The 27,601-nt window shown below is 42.7% G+C and overlaps 2 protein-coding genes across 3 annotated transcripts in view; both read right to left on the reverse strand.

Moving 5' to 3' along the window:
* Positions 1–12,151, reverse strand: part of Slc30a6 (solute carrier family 30 member 6) — a 31,011-nt gene extending 18,860 nt beyond the window's left edge. The window contains 4 exon segments of the mRNA XM_028873599.2: positions 1,143–1,185; positions 3,203–3,287; positions 5,643–5,729; positions 12,078–12,151. Of these exon segments, the coding sequence (XP_028729432.1) occupies positions 1,143–1,185; positions 3,203–3,287; positions 5,643–5,729; positions 12,078–12,080 (218 nt within the window). The 5' untranslated portion in view covers positions 12,081–12,151.
* Positions 12,152–16,542: 4,391 nt separating this feature from the next.
* Positions 16,543–27,601, reverse strand: part of Spast (spastin) — a 46,329-nt gene continuing 35,270 nt past the window's right edge. For both annotated transcript variants that reach the window (XM_028873613.2, XM_028873621.1), the window contains 4 exons: positions 27,279–27,358; positions 23,377–23,447; positions 20,982–21,022; positions 16,543–19,448 (listed from right to left, as the gene is read on the reverse strand). In XM_028873613.2, the coding sequence (XP_028729446.1) occupies positions 19,326–19,448; positions 20,982–21,022; positions 23,377–23,447; positions 27,279–27,358 (315 nt within the window). In that variant the 3' untranslated portion in view covers positions 16,543–19,325. The remainder of the gene's footprint in view (positions 19,449–20,981; positions 21,023–23,376; positions 23,448–27,278; positions 27,359–27,601) is intronic.

Here is a 27,601-nt window from a genome sequence, read left to right on the forward strand (position 1 = left end):
GGTGCCAGAATTCATTACCGTGCTCGGAATGGCATGCAATTTAAAACTTACAAAGAAATTGTTTACTTCTGGAATTCCCCACTTAGACTTTCAGACTGCAGTTGGTAAAACCATGGATAAGGGAGACTACTGTAAACATTAAAATAAGCTTGTCGAGGCTGACTAAATTCGGGAGGACTGGCTTTGTGTGATTTTAACTTTTTCTTATAATTAGTGTGTATCTGTGTGTGCACTTGAGCACAGGTGACAGAAGACGCGTCAGAGCCTGCTGAAGCTGGCTTGGCAGGAGACTGTAAATCACCTGATGCAGTGCTGGGAACCCAACCTGGGCCCCCTGGAAGGGGAGTACGGGCTCTTAACTACTAAGCCAGCCAGCCAGCCAGCTCTTTTTGTGTGATTTTAAGTATATGATTTGTCCTTTTTGTTTGTTTGTTTGGGGTTTTTTGTTGTTGTTTTCAGGACAGGTTTCTCTGTGTGTAGCCCTGGCTGTCCTGGTACTGGCTCTGTAGATCAGGCTGGTCTCGAACTCGCAGAGATCCGCCTGCTGTAGGTGAAATCCAGGAGAGCTCAACTGGGACAAACGAAAGGGCTGGTGGGATTCCCATAGGTCTTAGAGTAGCAACTTGGGCCAAACATGGGTGGTATTAGGGTACAGCCTTCTAACGACAGACTAGGAAGCTCCCAGAATCTGCCAGATCAAGGTTCTGTCCACCCCCTGGATAGACTTGGGCACATGGGAGACAGATGCTCAGGAAGGTTAGCAGCTTGAAGGGGTCAGGGTGCAAGGAACCAAGCAGCATCGAGGGAGCATGGAAGGTGGGCACCAGACTTCCTTCTCCTCCAGCCTGCCTCTGCCTCCAAGTGTGGGGATTAGAGGCGTGCACCACCACCGCCCGGCTCCACTTTTCTTCAGCGAGTGTACACCCTAAGTTTATGCCTACTATTCACCTTTCTTTTGTTAAACAGGTGCGATGGTTTCTTATTACAGCAGTAGGTGCTGTCATCTGGACTGTCTATTTCTGTGATAAATTTACTTATTTAGATAGTTACTTTCCTTTAAGCAAAGAAGCTTAGTAAATTCAGTGTAATAAATCCTTGCTTGTTGTCTTTAAAATGTAAAAGATATTTAAAAAAAAACTTACCTAAAAAGATCAAAAATGGTGAGGTAAGTATAAGCAGTTAAAGCTGTAAAACAACAGAAAGACTCATTAAAACATTGCTTAATCCATCTTTATCATTATTATTTTAAATGTGTATGTGTGACCTGAGTGAGTTATAAGCAATATGTACATTCAGGAGCCTGAGAAGGCCAGGGGGTGTTGGATCCCTGAATGCAGAGTTACGTATGATTGATAAGGATGCTGACACTGAACTCTGGTCCTCTGCAAGGCTGGTAAACATGCTTAACCACCGAGCCATCTCGTCAGTCCCTGTTTTGGGGGGCGATATTGGAGACAATTTAAAAAACACATTTTTCATCTTTATTTTATGCCTCAAGTATGGGTGTGCACCATACCTGTGCAGTGCCCGAAGAGGTCAGACAAGGGCATCGGATCCCCTGGAACTAGAGTCTTGGGTGCTTGCTAGCCACCATGTGGGTGCTGGGAATCAAACACAGGTCCTCTGTAAGAGCAGCCAGTGCTCTCAAACAGTAAGCCATCTCTCCAGCCGCCTCTGAATCCATTTTTTTTTTTTTTTTTTTTTCTTTTTGGAGACAGGGTTTCTCTGTGTAACAGCCCTGGCTGTCCTGGAACTCACTCTGTAGACCAGGCTGTCCTCGAACTCACAGTGATCCACCTGCCTCTGCCTCCCGAGAGCTGGGACTAAAGCGTGCACCACCACTGCCCGGCTCTGAATCCATTTTTTTTTTTTTTTTTTTTTTTTTTTCGAGACAGGGTTTCTCTGTGTAGCTTTGCGCCTTTTCCTGGAACTCACTTGGTAGTCCAGGCTGGCCTCGAACTCACAGAGATCCGCCTGCCTCTGCCTCCCGAGTGCTGGGATTAAAGGCGTGCGCCACCACCGCCCGGCCTGAATCCATTTTTAATACAGCAAAAAAGCAAAAGAATTGGGAATTCCTGACCAACTTTATGCATGTGCAATTTTATACTAAATATGATGAACACAAGCAGCCAAAGCAGGTTCAACTCAAGTCAGACTTCTACAATGAAGCTGCAAATGGCTGATACTCTACGAGCACTCTCTTGCCTGCTTCTGTCATCGGAGTGAGTTTTTGCTTTTATCTTATTTCAAATTTATTAAATTCATAAATGTTCCATCCAGCAACCCTCTTCCCTCCCCTTCTCCTTTTCCTCTCCCTCCACATCCCCGCTTCTCCAACTCTACTCCCCACCTCTCTCCAGAGTTGCAGACTGAACCCAGGGCCTAGACACGGAGCATGCTAGGCAGGTACCCAGATCCTCTCAGTACTATTTAGGAAGAAAATCGTGATCCACGAATTATCAGATGTCAAGACCAAGGAGAAAATGACAGACTTTTCTGTCTTATGCAGTAACTAGTCAACTTCAAAAATCTTGCTTAAGAACTGGACAAGTTAAAGTTTCAACAGAACACACTAAAGAGCTGTGTTTCACAACGGGCTTGGAAGGCTCTTCTCTTGGTTCGTATTTTTGTTTCTAAATAACAGATCTTTTTTTTGTTTTGGCTTTTCCAGACAGGGTTTCTCTGTGTAGCTTTGCACCTTTCCGGGAACTCACTTTGTAGACCAGGCTGGCCTCGAACTCACAGAGATCCTCCTGCCTCTGCCTCCCGAGTGCTGGGATTAAAGGCGTGTGCCACCACTGCCCGGCCAGATTATTTTTTAAAACGTCATGTTAAAACAAGGCTAGAGATGTAGCTCAGTAGATCTTGTATCAAGTACTTGCCTGGCATATACAAAGCCCTGGGTTCAGGCCCGGCACTGCATAAAAGCAGGCCTGACAGACAGCAAACGCCTATAACCCCAACACTGGAGAAGCAGAGGGAGGGTTAGCCGTTCAAGACGCCACCCACAATGGGCTTGGTCACTAATTAAGATAACGTTCTACTGGCCTGCCTACAGATCAATCTTATGGAGGCATTTTCTTAACTGAAGTTCCTTCCTTCCTCTCAGATGACTATAGCTCACGTCAAAATCCATACACCTTTATTTAACATCAGAAGCAAAAGTGAACCTGAGTTGACGAAAACCAAAAGGATGACATACCTATGCTGTTAGTAGAGCTGCACCACATGAGCAGGAAGCCAGTGCAGAGCACGTTGACTGCACCAAAGAGAAGTATCTTCCAGGACTGTGGGAAGGAAAATCACTCCCATTCATACCGTGTTGACAGAGTTCAGCAGATCTGTTCAAGCTGCCTAATTCACACTGATAAAAAGCATATAATAAACACAACTTCTTCTAAAAAGTGGGTCACATTTTCTACATCTACCAAAATCACCATTGATCAAGTTACCGCAGTCAAACAGGAGGATCATTTAGAGTAGCCTAGGCAACAGAGCAAAACCCTGTCAGAACAACCCAACAAGAATGTAAATTTAGGGCTGGAGAGATGGCTCAGAGGTTAAGAGCACTGGCTGCTCTTCCAGAGGTCCTGAGTTCAATTCCCAGCAACCACATGGCTGTTCACAACCACCTGTATTGAGATCTAGTGCCCTCTTCTGGCCTTCAGGGACACATGCAGGCAGAACACTGTATGCATAATAAATAAATAAATAAATAAATAAATAAATAAATAAATAAATAAATCTTTAAGGAAGAATGTAAATTTAAAGATAACTCTCTGAACCAAGCTACTTACTCAACAAGTATCTATGCCAGGCATTATTTTAGGCATGAGAGAACACAACACAGCCCTACAATGTAGGCAAAGTAACAATAAATGAGTATTTAGGTTAATGGTAATAAGCACTAGGCAGTAAATAAAAAGTAGGCTAAGGATGCTTGCACTTGGGAGGCAGAGGCAGTCGGATCGGTAAGTTCAAGCCTAGCTTGCTCTACCGAGTGAAGTTCTGGACATCCGAGACTACACAGACAAACCCTCTTTTTTGTTTTGTTTTGTTCTTTAAAGTGGGCTAGGGAAATAGTAATGGGAGGAAGGCATAGAGAGGGTTCTTTTCCAGACAAGCTCATCAGAAAAGACTCATAGTAAAGTGACAGAAAACAGAATCTGAGAGACCACAAGAGAGGGGGTCTGAGGTGACGCCATGTGATGTCTTGAACGCCAGGAAACACTGGCTGCGCTTGTCTCACATTCCCTACAGCGCATTCTCCTGGGCATGTTGGGGTACACTTGTGATCCCAACACTCAGGGCGCAGAGGTAAGAGGAGGGCAGCTGCAGGCCAGCATGGGCTACATAGCAAGTCTGAGGCTAGCCTAAGTTACATGGTAAGATTTTTCAACCCCTCCCTGCCTAAAGAAAGCAACAGATTATTCTGGTTACTCCATGGCTTGACAGAGGTAAGAGGGTCAGATTCTAAGTGTGCTAAGGGTCAGAGTCTGCACACTACATTACAGACCGAGCTGGCACGTTTTCTGAAAACATCCATGTGAGGAATTTGAGGCAAAATAAGAATGAAAATGATTTAAACTTTTCTGGCTTTACCATCTAACCTGGAAGACTATCCAGTTAACATGCAAGTGACTGAAGATTAAGGTCCAGTTTTGACCATGCTATCATTGAAACGCCCATGAGCCATCCAGTGGGACACTGAAGAGTCCAAATTCCATAAAGGAAGCAGAGGTGGGAGAGAGGTTAGGGCCTGAGATTGAAATACGGAGTCATCCGTACACAGGCAATAACAAAACCCACAAAAGCAGACAGCATTTCTAGGAGCGCAAAATCATAGAGGTTGGAGCTCACACTCCAAAGTGCAGAAGTAAGAAAAAAGATGTCGTTAACAACAGCTTAAGTTTTTGAGTGCGAGCAGAAATAAGATAGAAGATTATAGTGGAGAATCTGCGAGATAACAGATAGAAAAAAGGAAGCGTGCTACAACTGTTCTCAGTAGGGAATGAAAGCCTGCAGAGCACTAGCATCTCAGAATCTATATCTGACGCCCAACACTTTAAAGGATGAGAGGTGACCAATGCTTTGTCAATGACAACGTGTAATATTAAAAGGTCAAGAAAGATGAGAAATGAGGATGAGTAGTGATTTTGATAACGCAGATTAACAGACAATACTGGCTTAGAAACTGTCAGTTACTGGGGAAACTGAATGGAGTATAGATCCTCCAGCAGAGCTGCATCCATGGCTTGACTGACCATCAGTTCACAGTGAGACATGTCTGCGGGGTTTGAGTTTCTTGGTTGGACTCAGGAGCTTAGGGACAGGTGCAGAGTAGGGTGAATGAGAACTGACAGAAGGTTAAGCACTGTCCAGAGGGATGGGGTACAACAGACTTAGAGACAGAAGATGGTGATTTATTTCTGACTTTGCCTGCACCTGGTGTACCCGGTGCTTAGGGAGGACAGAAAAGGTATCAGATGCGCTAGTACTGAGTTATGGACAGTTTGGGTGCTGGGAACTGAATGTGGGTTGTGGGTCCTCCAAGTCACATTTCCAACCCCTCAAAACCCATCCTCAATCCAGCGCTATAATGTGGCTTTGCAATAACTCAAACCAGTCGAAGAAGGACTTACCCTGCGGTCGGCTGCTACAAGTCTAAATTCCTGTAGTAACTTTCCAAAAAAGGATCTCTGCGGCTTTCGAAAGAGATGAATTGTCCCCTTCAAGACAAATATAAAAAAATACAAATCAGCCTTAAATATCTAATAATCCTCAAGGATCCTGTGGTTTGATAGGGTACTAACACTTACTGAGTGTTTCACATGCCACATACTTACTTTGCACAACCTACATGCATTTATTGATTTAATACTCAAATAACCACATGTGAAGCAAATCATTTTTGCTAAGTTCTCCAAAGTCTCAAAGCCAGCCAACAGCTAATTAAGAATGCAGATGTAGGCATTTTAGCTCTGGATAAACCCCCGCCCCCAATACTGCATCTACTTCTAATAAAGCTAAGCAGCTATACAACCCTTCTGCTCTCTTTTAGGCATTCAGTCAAGGAACTGAAGGCGCCCTCCATGGCCCCTGTAAGTACAACAGCACAGGACTAGTGTGGTCACTAACTGTTTTGTTAGCACTCATGGAGACCCCACTCTCCTTGTGTGGGAAATTTGCTGTGCTCCTATGAAATTTTTCTGGTACAGGTTTCCAAAATACAATACTATCGCTATGTTTCAAGAGAAAATTTTGGGGGGAGGGAGAGAGCTCTTTCCTGATCATCAAAGAGCCAGGTGTCATAATTTGATTGCTGAGATGTACACTTAATTAAATATTTGGGTTTTTTGTTTGTTTGTTTGGTTGGTTTGTTGTTTTGGTTTTTGGAGACAGGGTTTCTCTGTGTAGCTCTGGCTGTCCTGAAACTAACTCTGTAGACCAGGCTGGCCTCAGACTCAGAGATCTGCCTGCCTCTGCCTTCCCAGTGCTGGGATTGAAGGCATGTGTCACTACATCAGGCTTGAATTCAATTTTAAAAGAACAATAGATGGGGCTAGAAGATGGCTCAGCAGTTATGGGCACTGGCTGGCTGCTCTTGTAGAGGACCAGGGTTCGATTCCCAGCTTGCATATGTTGGCTTACAACCAACTGTATCTCCAGTTCCATCAGGGCCTCTTCTGGCCACCAGGGGCAATGCACACATTTGGAGCATAGACATTATGTAGGAAAAATACCCACACACATAAAATAAATAAATAAATCTTTAAAAAAGAAGACTATTCTCATCTGAAGTGAAGCACATGTTCTTAACGAACTGTGTGCCAGCTCAGGAGGTCAGCACACACCAGTAATCCCAGCACACTGAATCTGAGGACAGCCTAGAGCAGTGGCTCTCAACCTTCCTAAGGCTGCAACCCTTTAATATAGTTCCTCATGTGGTGACCCCCAACCATAAAATTAATTCTTTGCTACTTCACAACTGTAATTTTGCTGCTGTTATGAATCATAATATAAATATCTGATATGCAGGATGGTCTTAGGCAACCCCAGTGAAGGGGTCATTCAACTCCCAAAGGGGTCACAACCCATAGGTTGAGAACTACTGGCCTAGAGTACATGGCAAAAACACTACCACAATAAAGCAACAGAAAGTAAGAAAGAAGATGTGCCAGGTGGTGGTGGCATGCACCTCTAGTTCCAACACTTAGGAGGCAGAGACAGGCAGATCTCTGAGTTCAAGGCCAGCCTACTCTACAGAATGAGTTCCAGGATAACCAAAGCTGCACAGAGAAACCCTGTCTCAAAAAATAAAAACAACAAAAAAATGTATGGAATATTTTCACCCCAAAACTAATGTTTCTTCATCAGACTGTCTAGGGGAGCAGAGGGAACTAGGAATGGGGGGAGGTGAAGGGAGAGAGGGATCACAGAAAACTGCTCAAACTACAAATACGTTTTTGTGAAAATGTCCTTTTGTAACACAGTCCAATGGATACACACAATGAAACTTTTTTTTTTTTTTTGGTTTTTTCGAGACAGGGTTTCTCTGTGTAGCTTTGCGCCTTTCCTGGAGCTCACTCTGTAGCCCAGGCTGGCCTCGAACTCACAGAGATCCGCCTGGCTCTGCCTTCCGAGTGCTGGGATTAAAGGCGTGCGCCACCACGCCCGGCCATCACAATGAAACTTTTAAAAAATGCTGTTCAACAGAGTGATCCTTAAGCCAGGTGTGGTAGAGCACACCTTTATTCCCAGAACTGAGGGAGCCATGGCAGGCGGATCTTCCTGTGTTTGAGGCCAGCCTGGTCTACATACTGAGTTCCAGAATAGCCAGCTATGTAGGGAGACCCTGTCTCAAAAACCAACAAAAACAGCGTGATTCTTGTATATCTATTTAGCCTCAGCTCATTAAGGAAAATTCTTTTAAAAATGTATGTGTACGTATGTGTGTCCGTTTAAGTTGTGTACCACCTGTGTGTGGATGCTTGTGGTGTGGATGCCTGTGGAGGCCAGGAAGCAGCAAGTTCTTGGAACTGGAGTTCCAGGTTGTAGACAGACAATGTTCTTAAGTGCTGGGCCACTCATCTCTCCAGCTCCCAGTTCATTTCATGAACTCTAACTACGTTGTTGGGTTAGGGTCAACCGTTTTTTTAAAAGGCAGAGGGTCACTTCTGGTGCCACCCTGACTCATGTTGTGGAGATCTGACAGTTATGGCCCAGTTGATAAAGTGCTTGCCAAAAAAGCGCAGGGTGTGAGCGTGGCTCCTAACGTCCACATAACTGCTATGTGTGATGTCACTACAACTCCAGTGTTGGGAAGGTAGGGCAGAGAGGGGGGATCCTTGGAGCTCTTATATTTTATTTGTTTGTTTGTTGGTTTGTTTGGCAAGGTTTCTCATGTAGCTCTGGCTGCTTGGAACTATGTATAGTTCATTTATTTGTTTATTTGTTTGTTTATTTATTTGCTTGTTTGTTTTGCGAGGTTTCTTATGTAGCTGTGGCTGCCTGGAACTCACTATGTAGACCGGACTGGTTCACAATGATTCTACCTGCCTCTGCCTCCCAAGTTCTGGAATCAAAGGCAGGCACCACTACGCCCAGCTGGAGCCTTTTAAAAAACTGAACATTTTATTGCTTTTCATGTGTATGGGTGTTTTGCCTACACATATATCTGTCCACTACATACATGTCTGTTTTCTTGTGGAGGCCAGAAGAGGGAGTTGTCTCCCCTGGAACTAGAGTTACAGGTGGATGGAAGCCACCATGTCAGTGCTGAGAATTAAACCTGGGTCCTCTGGAAGAGCAACTGGCATTCTTAACCATGGAACCATCTCTCCAACCCTACTTGGTAAGTAAGCCTAGATGGATCAATGAACTCATGTCCCCCAAAATGTAAAGACACAAGACACAGTAGTACATGCCTTCAATCCCAGTACTAGCAAGACAGAGGCAGGAGGATCTCTGAGTTTGAGACAAACATGGTCTGACTACACAGTGAGTCCATGTTTCAAAATAAACAAATAATAAATAAATGAATAAGTGAAGGGTATGGTGATATATTGTGTACCCTAATAAACTTGCCTGACGATCAGAGGGCAGAGCCAGCCACTAGATTAGACATAGAGGTCAGGCAGTGGTGGTACACACTTTTAATCCCAGCACTTGAGATCTCAGGCCTTTGTTTGGGAAGCACACACACGCATTAATCCCAGGAAGTAATACGGCAGGGCAGAGAAAGCTATATAAGGCGTGAGGACACAGGAACTCACTATCTTCAGGCTGAGGATTTTGTAGAGGTAAGAACTAGTGGCTGGCTGCTCTGCTTCTCTGATCTTTCAGCTTTCACCCTGATATCTGGCTCTGTTTTTTTTTTTTGTTTTTTTTTTTTTTTTTGTTTTTTTATATTAAAAGACCATTTAAGATTTGAACAACAGAAGGGTGATTGAGGAAGATACCAATGTCCAGCTCTGGCTCACACACACGTAAACAGGTACATATATCACATACACATGATAAGGTGAAGAGTCAATGAAGATGCCTAGCACTGACCTCTGTCCTCCACATGTATCCACACACACACAACATATGCATACACAGAGTACATGAGATAGGGAGAAAATGTCTGAGGAAATTACAAAGGACTGTTTCGTGCTTCATCTTTGACATGTGGTCTTCTTAGATTACTCAAAGCTACAGTGCTTTTATGCTGTTTCTTTTGCAGTTAACTATAGGACAATCCTCATCTTGTCACTTTGTATCATAAGTTAATCTTTGTAACTTTACTAATGCTAAGTTATAATTACTTCACATTTTCTAAGAAAGCACTATATTCTTACACAGAGCATTTTCTTCATTAGAACATGCAAGTCTTAAAATCATTTCCTGGCTGGGCGGTGGTGGCAAATGTTTTTAATCCTGGAACTAGTGAGGCAGAGGCAGGCGGAGCTCTGTGAGTTTGAGGCCAGCCTGGGCTACAGAGTGAGCTCCAGGATAGCCAGGGCTAGACAGAGAAACCCTATCTTGAAAAGCAAACAAACAAATACTAATACTAAAAATAAAATAAAAGATAAAATTGTAAGATTACCTCTCCCAAATTCCACAGGGAGGACAAAGAATTAAAAAAAAAAAAAAAAAAAAAAAAAAAAACCTACATGCCAGGATGCCGAGACGTGTGATTATTTGGGCTCGTGGCTCAGCTGGCAAAGTGCTTGCCACACAGGCATGAGGACCTGAGTTCAGAGCAGCACCACCCTGGTAAAGAGCCTGTAATCCCAGGACCAGGATGGCAGAAATACTATGGTCCCTGGGGCCAGCTGTAGCTTAGTGGTACAGTACATGCCTTAAATGCTTGAGGTTGTAGGTTCAATCCCCAGAACCACAAAAAGTAAGACATTGACCTCTGACCTCCAGGCATACCTGCACACACACACACACACACACACACACACACACACACACACACACACACACACACACATATTCATACTCAAAGAGTGAATAACAGATAAGGGTTATACTGATAAGGATGAGAGCAGGAATTGGAGAATCCAGGCAGATGGAAAAGCACATGCAAATTAGGTACAAAGGTCCAGTTCATAGAACATAGTTTGCAAGCCACTCACTCACTGTTGCCAGAATATGGATGTTGTGTGTTTATTAAAAGAAAAAAAGCCAGCAAGACCAAAGGCTGTCCGGTCACTGTCACTCCACACAGAGGGCAAAGTTTTACCCATTTTCTGTATGCAAAGGATTATTGAGATTTTATGAAAGCATTGTGTAAGATTTTTTTTTTTTTTAATTAACCAGGTACTAGAACTATGACTCAGAAGTTAAGAGCACTCACTCCTCTTACAAAGGACAGGGGTTGGGTTGTTCCCTATGCCCACAAGGCATTCACAATCATCTGTAATTTCAGTTCCAGGAGATCCAACACTCTCTTCTTAGCTCCCTAGGTACCAACATACCCATACACAAACTTTAAGAAAATAAAATCTTTGGACTGGAAAAATGGCTCAGTACTTAAGAACACTTACTGTTCTTCCAGAGGACCCAGGTTTGATCCCTAGCACCCACATCGGATCACAACTGCCTCTAACTCCATCTCCAGGGGATCCAATGTCTCTGGCTTCCTCCGACATCTGCACTAATGTGCACACAATTTAAAATAATACAACAATTTCTTTAAAAGACTTTCATTAAAATTTTTAAATTATAATTTTGAAAAAAATACTTTAATATACATTTTTTAATATCCAAGGAAGAAAAAAAAAATATGGTGGTAACAGTTGAGAGAAAAATGTGCCATTGTCCTACGTAAGCTACCAATAGGGACTCAATGAGTTTTTGTGACCGTTTCAAAGGGCGGCTAGCACCCTGACATCTGAAAACACAACCGTCTGCTCACCTTTACACAAAACTGAGAGACTCATGTGTGCCTCCTGGGTTCTTTTGTATGTTTTTAAACTTATTTTTTTCAGGTAGGTAGGGTCTCTATGTCACCGAGGATGGCCTTCACATCGCAACCCCCCTGCCTCAGCTTCCTGAGTTGCAGGCCACAGGCGTGTGCCATTCCACTCAGTTTAATAGAAGAACTAACTAACTTGAGATCATTTTTAGGGAAAACACAGCCTGGCAACAAAACCATAGCGTATACCAGAGCCGCTCACTAGCTGCTCCACCAACCCTCTACTTTCTCTAGCCGCCGGTGCTGATGGAGGATGTGGCAGTGTCAAGCTATTTAAACACTCAGGTGCCGTAAACGCGTGAACACTCGCCCTAAGACCCTGCTCCGGCATCGCTACTCTAGCCGTAGATGACGCTTGACTTGCTTCTGCAGACAGATGTTTATTTGAACACCAGGAAAAAAGCTCCGATCCCCAGCTGTAGCGGCACCGGGCAGGAACCCTTTAAGGACGGGAGCTCTGGGGACCCGCGCGGGAGCAGCCGCTCCTCCGTGCCCAGCGCAGCCCCGACGAAGCGGTTCCGAGCCGCTGAGGCACAGCGGGGCGCTCCGGCGAGGAAGCAGGAGGAATCACCCCGCACCACACCCGCACACCCCACGGCCAACTCACCATGGTAAGGAGCCGTACAGCTCCCGCCGGAAGACGCTCTGGGAGTTCGCTTTTCCCGAGCGGAAGGGGCGGGCCGTCAGAGTCCTGATTGGTTACGGGGCACGGAGGGCGGGACTGCGCATGGGGCTAGGCCCCGCCTCTTCCGGCTTCCTCAGCCTGTTCAAGAAGTGGGCGGGTCGCAGTGGCTCTGAGCCGGACAGCTCGCCCGGGGAAAGGCTTTTGTCACCTTGCCGGGCAACTTTGAGGACGGCTCATGCTTCTACCTATGTGACTTTATCACGCTAGCATTCCTGTTTTACAAACGAAGAAGCGGGAAGATTAAGAAACGTCACAGTAAAGCCGGGCAGATGTCGGTGAGTTCGAGGCTAACCTAGACTCCACAGACTCAGCCTACATTAAAATGCACCAGTCAAATTCCCAACACGGAGCCCCGCGGTGATATTGCCAGCCTTTAAACCCAGCATTCGGGAGGCAGAGCCAGGCGGATCTCTGTGAGTTCGAGGCCAGCCTGGGCTACCAAGTGAGCTCCAGGAAAGGCGCAAAGTTACGCAGAGAAACCCTGTCTCGAAAAACAAAACAAAACAAAACAAACAAACAAAAAAATGCCAACACGGAGCCAGGCGGTGGTGGCACACGCCTTTAAACCCAGCACTGGGACGGCAGAGGCAGGAGGATCTCTGTAAATTCGAGGGCAGCCAGCTCCACAGAGCTAGTTAGGTCAGCCAGGGCTGCACAGAGAACCCCTTTCTCGAAAAACAAAAGCAAATTCCCGACACGGTTTCATTAAAAATAATGTCACAGTAAATGCTTGTCTTAAAAACACAGGGACTCAAGTTAAATCCCCAGAAGCCACACAGTAGTGGCGGCCAAGACTGTTGGATTCCGGCACTCAGGAAGCAGAGACAGGTATATCCTGTCCCAGGACTCAGTGACCCGATTTCAGACACCAAGGTGGATGTCAGCCTTAGGTACAAGGTTGTCCTCTGGCCTCCATGTGCACTTCACTGGTCAGGTACAACATCGCCTTCATATATTTCTAACGCTGGAAGCTGAGACACAGCAACACCCTGTCTCAAAAACCAACCAGCCAACCAACCAGCCAACCAGCCAACCAACCAACCAACCAGCCAACCAGCCAACCAACCAACCAGCCAACCAACCAACCAGCCAACCAGCCAACCAGCCAACCAACCAGCCAACCAGCCAACCAACTAGCCAACCAGCCAACCAACCAACCAACCAACCAACCAGCCAACCAGCCAACCAACCAACCAGCCAGCCAACCAGCCAACCAACCAGCCAAATAACCAACCAGCCAACCAACCAACCAACCAGCCAACCAACCAACTAACCAAACAAACAAACAAACAAAAGACTCCAAAAAACCAACATCACCACAAAGGGAGAAGAGATGGCTCAGCACTTAAGAGCACAGACTGCTCTTCCTGAGGACCCAGGTTTGATTCTTAGCATCCACATGGCTGCTCACAACCATTTGTAACTCCACTTTAAGAGGATCGGACACCACCATTGGGTGGTAGAGCCCTTCTGTCACACCAGTGACATGCATGGGTGTAACTGCCCGAGTGTAGACCTGTCACCCTACAGAGTTGGTGGCTGAGGTAGGAATATTGAGTTCTAGCATGCTTGGGCTTTAGAGGAGGTTCACTGTAGGTCTCCCCAATTTAGTGAGGTCATCTCAAATTCAAGGAGAAAGTAAGGGGCTGTAGCTGGGTTCCATCCCAGCAACACAAAACAACAAAAATGTTACACACTCAATGTGGTGCCATCCTTGGGAGGCTGTGGCAGGAGACTGAATTCAAGTCACACTTCACTACCAAAAATAACAAAAGACATGAAAGTAGAGAGGCATTGTTAAGAACAGTGTCGGTGGGAGGAGGGGAGGACACAAGGTAAGGGGTAAAAAGGATTAAAATTCACTATATACTAGGAACATGAGCAAGAATAAATATTTTAAAAATTCGAAACATTTCCAGGACAGGCTCCAAAGCTACACAGAGAAACGCTGTCTTGAACCACCCCCCTCAAAAAAAAATCTGAAACATGGCTCAAGTCATAGCTATTTCACACACTGTTGTGGAACTCAGAAAGCCTGGTTTTGAGCTTAATATACTCTGGCTCCTTCCCTAACAGTTTTAAATTTCTAGTTTCTTAACAGTAATGGTATAGAAAAGACAGTAGTAGATAAAGACTATATTTGGAGACCTTATCTGTTAGGCATTGGTCTTAGGGAAATTGTAGAGGGCAATTTAAGAGACAAATGCAGAAAGAAAAAAATTAAAGCTATTCGTGAGTAGTATATCAAAAGTAGGGTAATGTGCTAAGTGCTCATGCCTTTAGTCCTAACAGTTGGAGGCAGAGGCAAGCACAGTTCTGTTAGAGCTTCACAGTGATACCCTATCTTTTTTTTTTCCTGGAGCTAAGGACCGAACCCAGGGCTTTGCGAAGCGCTCTACCACTGAGCTAAATCCTCAACCCCGATACCCTATCTTTAAATAAAAGGGGGGGGTTGTTATTAAATAGACTGGATGGTTAACTCATAGTGGTCAGAAAAGCATTTTAAAGTATTTTGTGTGTTCAGGTGTCTGCAAAGGCCAGAAGAAGGCATTAGAAGCCTTGGAGCTGAAGTTAAAAGGCTTTTGTGATCCACGCCAAATGTGGGCGTGGTTTCCAACTCAGTCCTCATGATTGGGCAGGAAGTACCCTTAACCACTGAGCCATCTCTCCAGCCCCTCGAAAAAGCTTCTTCAGGGAGGTGAGATTAACATTTGAATGGTAAGTATTCTTGGAAAAACATTTTTTCCAGGCAGAATAAATTAAAGCAAATATGTCATTGAAAAGATGTATTTTGAGATCTGGAATGTGATAGCATATACTATGTTAAAATCTGGATCATGACTTCACCAGAATGTGAATTCACACAACTGTAAAGTCAAAGAACTGTGGGAAACTATTGAGTTAGGACCCATTTTTAATGAAAACATGTCTTAGCCCAGGCTGGTCTGAAGTCACTATAGAGTGGATGATGGCCTTGATCCTTCTTCCACTTCTTACTCCTAAATGCTTGGGATTACAGGAAACATACCAACAGAACCCATTGAAAATGTTCAAGCATTTGTGCCACAGCAAACAGACAGAAGAAAAATCCAATGAAACTCCAACCCAAGCAAGTCCTAGGACCTGTTAAGTCCTCTTAGGTTTCTGAAATCCAATTATTGAAAAAATAAACTCCCTCCCACAGTTGTATTTCAGTTTTGAGCACTCCTATCCACTCCATTAGGAATGGACGAACTTCCTAATTCTTGACTGATTGCCCATATTAAGCGGCCCATCATTTTAGGTGACCTCAAGCCGCTTGGTGTGACATCCAACTCTGGGTTACCACAATGATTTGAATTCCAGCTTGAGATAAACCATCAGGCCCCAGACTGTTATCCCAAAAAGGTCTTGCTTTCAAAATAGTTCTTGGTTGGCATCTGTAATTGTAGTTATCATTATTATTATTATTATTATTATTATTATTATTATTATGAGACAGGGTTTCTCTCTGTAGCTTTTGGAGCCTGTCCTAGAATTTGCTTTGTGGACAAGGCTGGCCACAGACTCTCTGCCTCCAGAGTGCTGGGACTAAAGGCATGCACTACCGCCGCCATGCTTCAGTTTTTAGTTTCAAAACTCTTACCCATCCCACCCCACCAGCAGTGTTCTTGTGTCCTCTTTGCTGTCTTTGGGTTGTTAGTTGTGGTTGTCGAGACAGGTCTCCTGGGTGGCTCTCCCTGGATGGCCTGAACTCTTTGTAGAACAGGCTGGCCTCAGAACTCGAGTCTGCCCACTTTGGCCTTGGGTACAGGGATAAGACACTCAACTTCACAGCAGGCTTATTGTCTGTTTTATGAGACAGGGTCTAAGAAACTCAGGCTGGACTGAAATGACTATGCAGCAAAGTTGGCCTAGGATTGGCAGTCATCCTCCCCCTCCTTCAGCCCCCGAGGGCTGAGATGACGGGAACAGGCTCAATTTGATTCTTTGGACTTTGCTATCCGCTGGGTTCCTCTGAATATCCTGCTAGACAAGTAAAACTGTGGGAAGTACCAAGGAATCAGAATCTGCAGATGATGTGGAGGCTAATTTATCCCATGCCTTTTCAAGATTTCCTTTCTCATTGCCAAGCTGCCTCAGAAGCCTGAAATCCCTTTTCATCTGAACAAGTCAGTTGCATTCTGCCTGAATTTTATTTTCAAATGAACTGCACAAGCTGGAGACTGACACATAAGAGAGCTCTTCAGACAGGGATTTTTGTCACTTCTGACTAATTTGTGCTGCTCTCCAGAGCCTTCTATTCATTGCTTTGTATCTTTTGTTCAGAGTTTATTAGCACAAGAGTTACAAAATACTCCATCAAAATTGCAATCTCTGAAATATCAAAGATTCAAACTATAAAAAATTAAGGCAAAACAAAATTTATCATTTATTTACAATAAAATTAATTAGGATAAAAACCCACTATATGCAGCTGTATGTACCCTTTAAGTCATTTCTTTTGTAGAAGTAAAAAGTTAAGACTAAAATTCAGACAGACATTTAAAGGGAAACCTTCTGCCTTAAGAATCTGAAAAACAAACTGTAAGTAGTTCATTCTACAAAAAAAGTTACTTTTGTAGGACATAAACAACTTTACATTATAAACAAAGAATGCCACATGTTTAACTTAAAATTCTGTTTGTCCTGTTACAACCTTAAGCACAATAAGACAAAAACAAATTCAGTTGGCTTCTAGTCTCAGAAAGCTTTGTAGCCCTAACAGATGTGGAAAGATGGTATTGAGTCTTTCCTTTGGCTCAGTTAGGCGATGAGGAAGTTCACCGAGCTTTTAAGGACTCTGTCACATTAACATGAAGAACATACCAATCCTTACTTTTTAAACATCATCTTGAACAGTAAACAGAGCTCAATACAAAATCTAAAATTAATATTAATTAAAATCTAATATTATTTTGGAAACCCCCAGCAGTGTCTGTCCTTACTGAAAAAGAACAAACCTCCCAGTGTGGGGTACACACCAGCACCCCAGCACTTGGGAGGTGGAGGCAGAAAGATCGGTTTAAGGTATTCCTAGGTATTTCTACTCGTTGAGTTCTAGGCCAGCCTAGGTTCCATGAGACACAACAAAACAGCCTAAACTAAACCTGGGTCATAAGACATCACAGAAAATGTTCTCCTACACTAGCTGAGCCTCCTACCTGCTGAAGAAACGAGTGTCTACACACTGATGGAGAGTCACACAGTAGTAACTCTGACTCAGTTAGGTTAACTTGACTTTTGTATCATTTAGACATATGAAAATTTTGTTACCTCTTAAAACCCTTGCCAAAGGAATCATAATCTAACTATAACTATAAAGGCTCTTCTGCTTTTAAAGCTGAGCGGAAGGCTGTCTCAATACGTAAATACTGGTGATGTTATTAATCCCTTCCTAAATGGAAACAAATGAAGTTTAAGAGCTTTATTGTAGACGTTTTGGGTTAGAACTGCTGCACTTATCATAATCACAGGCTTGCATCATCAGCATTCATAACTAATGCTCTAACATCTGAGACCTTAAACAGACACTAGCCAGAACCAAAAATATGCACAGCTTTGGTTTAAATTTGTTTTCCTGTTTATCTAAATTTTTCAATTTTATCATCCAAGGATGTCTAAAATCATGATTAAGAGAGATATGACTTAAATTACAGATATAAATGGCATATGCTTCTAGGAAATAATCCATCTTTTATGTTTAGATAAATCTTTAACAAGACCAAGAGTAAAACTGAGGATGTATGACTTTATCATAAAATTTTAACTGGGGGGAAGGCAAGTGTTTTAATGTGTTTTCTCAAATACCTTTCTTACATGAAAAGTTGGTGTTACTACCACAAAATTATTCTTTCTACCCATGGTATTTTACATAGCATCGTTTAAGCACCAAAGAAAAATTCTGTAAACAAACTTGTAACCAGTAAACTAAAGGCAAATATCCCTTTGCCTTTATACAGTTCTTAAAGGCCACACATGAGCCTCTACTTCCTATGATGCATTTTTATAATAAAAGTCCAGTCATATTTATACAAACAACACAGATTTACTATACATTTACGGAAACAAAAGGAAGGTCAACAGACTTAGAGCTTTTTTAGTTAAAAAGTGAGCACAGGAAACCTACAAAATATATGCCATGTAGAAAAATTCGGTATTTTAAGTTTCACGGAAGGGACAGTAATCAGTAAAAAGATGGTAGTGCCACTGGCTGTTAATTATCCTGTTAAGAAAGTACTACGTGGTAAACTAGAAATGTCTTCCTTCCTAGTGTGTCCCTTCTCTCACACTGGTGCCTCAGTTTATAGTGAAAATCTGCTCTCTAAAGTAACTCCAACACAAAAATGAATTCCAGCTGGAATAAGTTAAGTCTAGAATGGATTTCTGACATATTAGAAAAAAGAATACTGCAGGGCACACAAGGACTGATCTACATGTTACACGACAGAGTGACTCAAACCTTCCAACCTTTGTCGTGCCAGATTTTCTCTGTTGTTATTCTATTCTATTGTTGTTATTCTATTGCTTTCTAAACTGTTTGGCGGCAAGGCGATGAAATAGAAAAAACAAAACATGAAAAGAAGGTATTAACGGTTTAATGTTTGTATATCTAGGTTGAAAAAAGCTCTTTCTTACTGCGGATGGGAAAGGGTTCCATTTGGCACACTGGAGTTGGTAAGAAAAGCAGGAAAGAACTCCAAGTGCTTGGTATTCCAGTCACAGGGAGCTAAGGTAACAGCAGGAAAGGAAAGCAGAAAATAGTTGTAAGAAAACGTCAGGAGACAGAAGAGCAGGCTCTTTGTGACCGCCAGTCACTGTCTCTGGAATACTTTCATCTGAACACAATATACAAATTATTATTTACAGAATGATTACTATCAATAAGAACAGAACCTAGTTTTGCTGTGCTCTAACTAACAGTGCCGACTGAGAAAACCATGACCATCAGGCAAGAGGCCTTCAACAAAAATTTCATTCACATTGCATATTTTATTTAGGTCTGTCTTCTTGTTCCTCTTCAAGTTTGGTGCACAAAAAGGAAAACTCTAAAAGTCCTGTAAACGAAATCTGAGTTCCTGTAGCTGATAACTTCTCTGAAGCTCTGTTTCTTGTGAAGTAAAACGTTCTGCAGGCTTACAAGGCATTCCTTTAAACAGTGGTGTCTCCAAAGTCCTTGTTCCAGCGGATGTATGCTTCTAGGGTTTGAGGACTCACACTGCGCTTTATCTTTTTTAAGGATTCTGTGAAGTCAGATAACCGAATATTTCTCATCTAGATTAAAAAAAAAAAAAGTGACATAAAATTATGAATGGGTATACATTAAACACTGGATTAAAATGGAACTTTGTTGATTTTATAAGATACAGACATACTCTTAGAAAATCATGCTAATCATTTAAATGTATTTTGTATAACATACTAGGCAAGTTTGCTATACAAGAACCTTATAAGCAGTATGCCAATGTACTGTTATTACTTGTGTATTAACATTTCAAAGCATGTTTTCCTCACTAAAAGAAAACTCCACACATCCATTAGAGAAAAATCTGACAAAGAATTGAAAAAATACTGAAATTCTCCCACTGGGATATATAACTGTAGTGGTGTGAGAATGCCTCGACCTGCCAAGGCTCACATATCTGACTGTTGATCTGAAGTTGGTGGAACTGTTCCTTATTGGAGGAAGTGTATCACTGGGGGTGCTCTTTGAGGTTTCAAAAGCCCATGCCAGGTCCAGTGTACCTCTTTTGGCCTCCTCCTTGCTGATAGAGACGTAAGCTCTCAGCTTCTGCTTCAGTACCCTGCCTGCCTGCTGCCATGCTGGTCACAGTCGCTACTTTTTAAGTTACCTTGGTCATGGTGTTTTGTTTGTTACAATAGGAAAGTAACTAAGACAACAACCCAAACTGATGTTACTGTGGTGGTATTCTAATTTTACTGAAATGTCGTTTTGATTGTATGTTAATAAATAAAGTTGCTCGGGGGTCAGAGCTATTAGAGCCATAGACAGAGTATGGCGGTGGTGGCACACGCCTTTAATCCCATAGATCTCTGTGTGTTCAGGGATACAGCCAGCATTGGAGACATATGCCTTTAAGACCTGGGGGGCTGTACATACAGACAGTGACAAGGCAGTCACGTGTTTGGGTTTACAACCAATGAGAAGGCAGAATGACTATGAAACGACTTACACACAGGAAGTAGCTCTCTTTCGGGAAGCTGGGACATGGCAGGAGGAAGGGTGAGATTTTAGCTCTGAGCTCTGACCTCTTGGCTTTCTCTTTTACATTGGTTCTGTGTTTCTTATTTAATAAGACGGTTGGTTACATCTACATGTTACCTCTGGTTTTTCTCTCTCCACAGTTCCATAAGATCGCACACTGGTCCCCTTCTATTTACCACAAGTGTATCTGCTAAGTTTGTGCCGGTTCATGGGGCTGGTTACAATAAACACGACACGGGAATGCTGATTTTTGGCAGCATGTCAGATGCTTGCATATGAAGCTTCCTACTATTAATATTGCTGAGGACCGAACACAAGGCCTTAGACATGGTAGGCACGCACTCTGTCACTGAGCTACATCTCTAGGGATCCTCCTAACATACTAAATCCAGGTTCATGGAACTTTTCATCCAGTGCTTACATAGCCTGATTAGAGAAAATGACTGCGTTTTTTAACCACTTGTAAAATACAGCATAGTAACTGATTTTTTTTATATATTGAAATGAAACAAAGTTAAAATTGTCTTGTTTCTAATTAAGTGGATTCAAATGAAGAAAAGTCATCATAGAATAGTATATACCTCACTGGCAGACATGTTCTTCACCTGCTCTGGTTTCAGCTCTGTAAGACATAAGTCAGATACTTAATGTAAATACAGTGACCCAATCGGACCTGTGTAACACAAATCACTGAAGTCAAGGGACATGTACACAGAGGGCACACAGAACTACAAAGGTGTGAATATACTATATTTAATACTATATTTAATACCCCATGTATCCATAATAAGAGATGTAAATATATACCTATGAGTGCTACATATACTATGTTTCTCAGCTTTGTCAAAATTAACACAACAGTTGGGCATGGTGGTACATATCTTTAATCCTAGCACTTTGGAGACAGGTAGATCTCTATATAAGTTTTGAGACCAGCCTGCTCCACATAGTGAGTTCCTGGATAGCCAAGACTACACAGAAAGACTCTGTCTCAAACAAACAAACAAACAAAAAAAGGAAAATTAAACTCAACATATGCAATGTAAGTACTAAGTTTTTTCTTTTATACACTATGTACTAGATGTGGATGCCTCTATATAAAATAAAAAAATGGAATTTTTGTGATTGCTGCTGTATGTATTAAGTACAGTTCAGTTGGGAAAAGCTTGACCATTTGGACAGCCTTTCCTGAAAGCCTAGTTTGTACCCATTTGTTTGACTTAGTGCTGTTTCGTTTGTATACACCTGAGGTACACTTACATACCAGGTAGTAAGACTATGTGCAGTCACTATCTCTGTTCTCAAAACGGACAGACAGGACATTCAATCTATAGATTACTGTGTAAATCCCCAGCAGGGATCAGATCCACTCAGGGTTTAGATGAGTGGTAAAAGGTTTTAGAAAACAAGGGGGATGAAATGCTCGTGGGCTATTTTCACATGTCTGCAGATTGCTTTACATTTATTATTACTATTATTATAATGAACCATTATGTGTGTGGAGGGGGAGCTGTACAAGTAGAGAAGAGGTGCCCAAAGAGGCTAGAGGCACTGTACCCTCCGGAGCTGGAGTTACAGGCAGTTGTGAGTCATCTGCCATTGGTGCTGGGAACCGAACTCAGGTTCTCTTAACAGCTGAGTCAGTTAGTCAACCTAGTTTTATATTTTAAAGGTTGTTAATGAAGAAAAGATAAGGAACATGCAACAGAGAACACGTTTTCCAGAAAGCCTAAACCATTTACTTTGATTTTTCACAAAGAATGCATATTGACTTCTACTTTAGATACTGTTTTGTGTCAAGCTGTGTACTGATACAACTTCACTTCTTTTATAATGATGTGCTGTGGGATGTCTTTCTGTATGCTGTGAATATGTGTTGCTCTGAATGGTTGATAAATAAAGCTGCACTGGCCAATGGCAGGGCAGGATAAGGTTAGGCAGTACATTGAACTGAAGAGGAGAGGAAGAGAAGGGTGGAGTTGAGGAGACGCCAGCCCACCTTGCTGCTTAGAGCATGGCAGCTGGTGGCCAGCTCCATCTTGCAGGCGGCTATTGGGAGACATGTCTCTGTGCTGCTGCTGGCATGAGACCCCAAGAACAGGAAGCCCAGTTTGCCTCTGTTTCTGTGTGTGAAGAATCCTTTTTAGGCTTTATCAGATCTGTGTAGATCAATGCCCCACACCGGGCATCAAATGTAGCTGGAAGTTTCTCCGGTCCCGCCTCCCTGTGTCCTGCTCATCACGGAAGGAGAGCGTTCATAGTTCCTATTGTCGAAGAAGGGTGGAGTGGGGGAAGACACAAGCCCGCGGCTCATGGAGCAACAAGATGCCAGCAACGGTAACGCCACAGCCACGAGGCAACATATAGATGAATAGAAATGGGTTAAGTTATAAGAGCTAGCTAACAAGAAGCCTGACCCATAGGCCATACAGTCTATAAATAATATAAGCTTCTATGTGTTTACTTGGGACCAAGTGGCTGTGGGATATGGGTGGGAAAGTTTGGCACTGATGTGCTAGGCAGGACCAGAGAAACTTCCAGTTACACTGGTGACTTGGTGGTTAAGAGCACTTCCTGCTCTTACAAGAGGATCTATGTATGTATACATGGCAGCTCACAATTCCAGTTCTAGGATATCTGATATCCTCTTTTGACCTATGTGGGCACTGCATGCATATGGAGCAAATACATATAAGAAGGCAAAACTCTAGCTAAGCACAGTGGTGCATATCTTTGATCCCATCCAGCACCTGGGAGGCAGAGGCTAGCCTGCGCCTGGTCTACAAAGCCAGTTCCAGGACAGCCAGGACTATTACACAGAGAAACAGCCCCCTACACCACCATCAAAAAAACAGTCAAAACTCTCAAACACGTCAGATAAATAAAATAAAATGTAAAACTATGCATCTCTCAAGAGGCTATACTTATACCATGTACCATTCAAAGTTCTAGTGTTTCAAATGCTTTCATACTCACCTCGGATAGGGCCCAGTGCTGCGTCCTTTGCCAAAGCTGTTAGATCACTTCCAGAGTATCCATCAGTCATTCTGAACAGTGGAAGCAGGAGATAACAAATTTGTTCGTTGCAGATTAAAACTTCCCTGTAATCTTACATCTCATGAGGTACAGGAAGAAGGATCACAAGCTTGAGACTAACTTCAACTATACAGTGAGACAAAAAGCCCCACCAGAAAGAGCACACAAAAATCTCTACATGAAAGGCAAGCTAACAATTATGTAGTTTGATTTTTTTATTCTTCTAAAATGTATTTGTTTTATGTGTATGTGTGCCTGATTGTATGTCTGCATAGAACTGTGTGTGTGTATGTGCTCACAGAGGCCAGAGGAAGGCACTGATCCCCTGGGACTGGAGTTATAGGTAGTTGTGAACCACCCAGTGTAGGTGTGCGGAACTGCACGTAGGTCTTCTCCAAGAGCAGCCAGTGCTCTTAAGCTGCTGAGCCATCTCTCCAGGGCCATGATTTTAATTTTTTAAGGTCATAGAAAGGCCCATTTAAAAGAACAACACAATCTAGCCAGGTGGTGGTGTCGCATGTGTTTAATCTCAGCACTCAGGAGGCAGAGCCAAGAGAATCTCTGTGATTTTGAGGCCAGTCTGGACTACAGAGTGAGAAAAGCTACACAGAGAAACCCTGTCTTGAAAAGCCGCCACCACCACCAAAAACAAACAAAAAAAACCAGAACAGCCGGGCGGTGGTGGCGCACGCCTTTAATTCCAGCACTCGGGAGGCAGAGCCAGGTGGATCTCTGTGAGTTCGAGGCCAGCCAGGGCTACAGAGTGAGCTCCAGGACAGGCACCAAAACTACATGGAGAAACCCTGTCTCGAAAAACAAACAAAAAAAAAAAAAAAAAAAAAAACCAGAACAACACAATCTAATGTTCACTCCTTATAACACCTCAGATTTTCATCATTAGAGAACCATTCCTTTCTATCTGTCTAATCTGAAGCCTACACGCATCTGAAGACAGTTATGAATGAGGCCCAGACACTTATAGATGACTATGTCGTATGTAATGTCAAAATACAGGACACCTCTGCTTTAGGATAAGGTATACCCTGAGGTAGGTCACATTAAGTTATAAACACATCACCTGGAAAGGTCAAATTTATAAGCCATTAGTAGCCAATCAGTACATAACTACAATTACTTTTTTCTTTTTCTAAGAAAGGGGCTTATTAGGTAGTGCACTACTTCCTAAGTGCTGGGATAAAGGAATGCACTACCACATCCAGCCACAATTACTTGTTTGGTAAGTTAAGTAGTCTCTTCACTGGCAAAGAGCACCCCCTTAGTGAGGTGAGACCTAAAAAGGTGTAGTTCATTAAATGGGGGCAGAAAAGATAAAAGCAATATTTGTATAGAGGATAGTTGTAAAAAGGAAGTACACCTGAATAGGATACCTCAGCAGACAGGTTGGCCTACAGATGCTCCTATTTTATGGGCATTTAGGAGCTTGGTATTCTTATAAATTACTACTCAACTAAGTAACTTTTTTGTTTTATGGTATGGGTGTTTTGCCTGCATGTATTTGTGTACCACATGCAACCCAGGTACCACAGGAGGCCAGAAGAGAGCATCAGATCTCCTGAGACTGGATTTAGATGGTTGTGGGTCCCATCTGGGTTCTGGGAATCAAACTCAGGACCTCTGGAAAGGTGGCCAATGCTCTTAACCTCTGAGCTATCTCTTGGGCACCACTTCCTAAGTTTTTAAATTATAGCTGGGTACAGTGAGACACACCGTTAGCCCCAGCAGAGACAGGCAAGACCCATGTGAGTTCACGGCTGCTCTGGTCTACATATTGACTTCCAGTCTAGTCAGGGATATATAGTGCGATCCTATCTCAAACAAACAAAATAAAGTAAAAACAATCTTTTCCTTTCCTGCCTTTTTTTCCCCTTTCAGTAGTAGTAGTGTTAGGAAAGGAACTTGGGGTCTTATACACGCCAGGCAAGCACTCTACTGCTGGGCTAAATGCTATATATTAGTGAGACACTATCATTTAAACGGGGTTCCAGGAAAGGCCCAAGAAAACAACTCATTTTATTTACTTTATACTTATATCCAGACTGGCCAAAAACTTGCTATGTAGCAAGGATGACCTTGACCTGATCCTCTGGTTCCTTAAACTATTTTATGCCATTTTCAGGGATGTAATCTGTGGGTGTCCTGCCTGCAGCAGGGTCTACTCAAGTACATTGATAAAGTGTTTAATATATGGTCTGCCATTCATCAGGCTCAACTCCCCTCCCTTTACTTTCTCAGGCTTATTGCAGAATTTAGTTTACACAAACCAATAGTGTTCTGAGTGGGTTTACTGAAAGTCCTAAATCTTTGGTGCCTGACCTGCTTAAGATATATTAATGCAGCTGGGCGGTGGTGTCGCACGCCTTTAATCCCAGCACTCAGGAGGCAGAGCCAGGCGGATCTCTGTGAGTTTGAGGCCAGCCTGGGCTACCAAGTAAGCTCCAGGAAAGGCACAAAGCTACACAGAGAAACCCTGTCTCGAAAAACTTAAAAAAAAAAAAAAAAAAAAAAAGATATAATAATGCTGCCTGCCTTCTATAAAAATTCTTTTGAGTCAGTCTACAAGAATCCCCTTGACCCATAATGTTTCCTGTCAGTAATTTTCCATTTAGTAAATGTGATAATGAGGAGACAGTAAGCAGTAGCACTGTTTGGGAAAGGAGGCTGCCATAGTTCCCTCTCAGGAATCAGCTTCATTAGGAGAATAGGTCTCAAGACCCTGACAGGGCATTGAGGAGGGATGGAAATGCTGTCATTATGTGAGCAAGCCAGCATGATGGAAGCCTTAGAGGGAAGGAGGAGCTTCCTTAAGGTGGAAGGAGAAAGAAAAAGCCTGCCTGGGGGACGGTCTTCAGAGAGCGGCCTGAGGAGTCTGCTGCAGAGCGGACAGCACTCTCAACCACCGCGTCACTCCCCCAGACACACATACAAAGGTGTGACGGAGTCCGAAGAAGGCCAGTCCCTGGCCTTCCCTGCACGACACTGCAGTGACAGCTGCTGTTCCAGTGTCATGACTCTTCTTGAGAAGATGGGGTCTCTACATGTAACCCAAACTGGCCTTAAATTCGTGATTCTACTGCCTCTACCTCTGAGTGCTTGGGAAAAGGTGTGCACCACCACACTCAGCTTCCTTATTATGCTTAAAAGTATGTTTTCAGAGCATGAAATGTGCAGGCAAATGGATGGAACTAGAAAAAATCATCCTGAGTGAGGTAACCCAAACCAGAAAGACAAACATGGTATGTACTCACTTGTAAGTGGATTCTAGATATAAAATAAAGAACAATCAGACCACAACCCATAGAACCATGGAGGCTATATATATAGCAAGGGGGACCCTAAGACGACTGAGGCTTATAATAAATTTTGGTTTTACTCAAAAAAAAAAAAAAAAAAAAAAAAAAAAAAAAAAAAAAAAGTATGTTTTCAGATGAACAAATGTCATTCACCTAATTAAAAAAAAAAAAGCAAGTATATATGAAAATATCTGTGTTGGTCTCAAATATGAGGGGATTTTACCTTTCAAATTATTTTAATATCATTTATAAGCTTTACTGATAGAAAGACTACAATATTGTCATTAGATATTTAGTTCAGGTCTAGTATAAAACAGAAATTGAAATTCCATTTTATCATGAAGAGGAGGTAAGAAAATAAAGGAAGTAAAAGATAAGGCAAGAAGTTTTTTAGTAAATGAACTGTTCAAATAAGCTTGTTTTACTTAAGCAAGTTTTCCATTAGCTCATTTTAAACAGCATAGAAGGAGACATCTTTACAAATGGAACAAACACCGTAAGACAGACAGTCGAATGAATGAAACCACTCACCTAGCAAGTTGTGCAAGTTCTTTTTGGGTCAGTGGGCTTCCCTGTTTACATAACAGGTTTTTAAGTAGAAGCAGTCTCGTCTGAAAATAAAATGAAAAATTAAAGAATTATCAATAAGGCTCAACCTCATAACAGAATTAAAACCTGATCAGTGTTATTTAATAAACTAAGAACTAGCTTAATGTACTCTTCCAGACTCAGGTCTAATTTCTGCCTGTTAAATATAACAAAATCTCTTTGTGATAACTAGTGCGGGAACTTCCAAACACACAGTGGGCATTCAGCATGAGGAAGTGGCTGCTGTTACTACCAAGGATGCCTAG

The sequence above is a fragment of the Peromyscus leucopus genome, chromosome 22 (genome assembly GCF_004664715.2).
Source record: "Peromyscus leucopus breed LL Stock chromosome 22, UCI_PerLeu_2.1, whole genome shotgun sequence".
Classification (NCBI taxonomy): Eukaryota; Metazoa; Chordata; class Mammalia; order Rodentia; family Cricetidae; genus Peromyscus; species Peromyscus leucopus.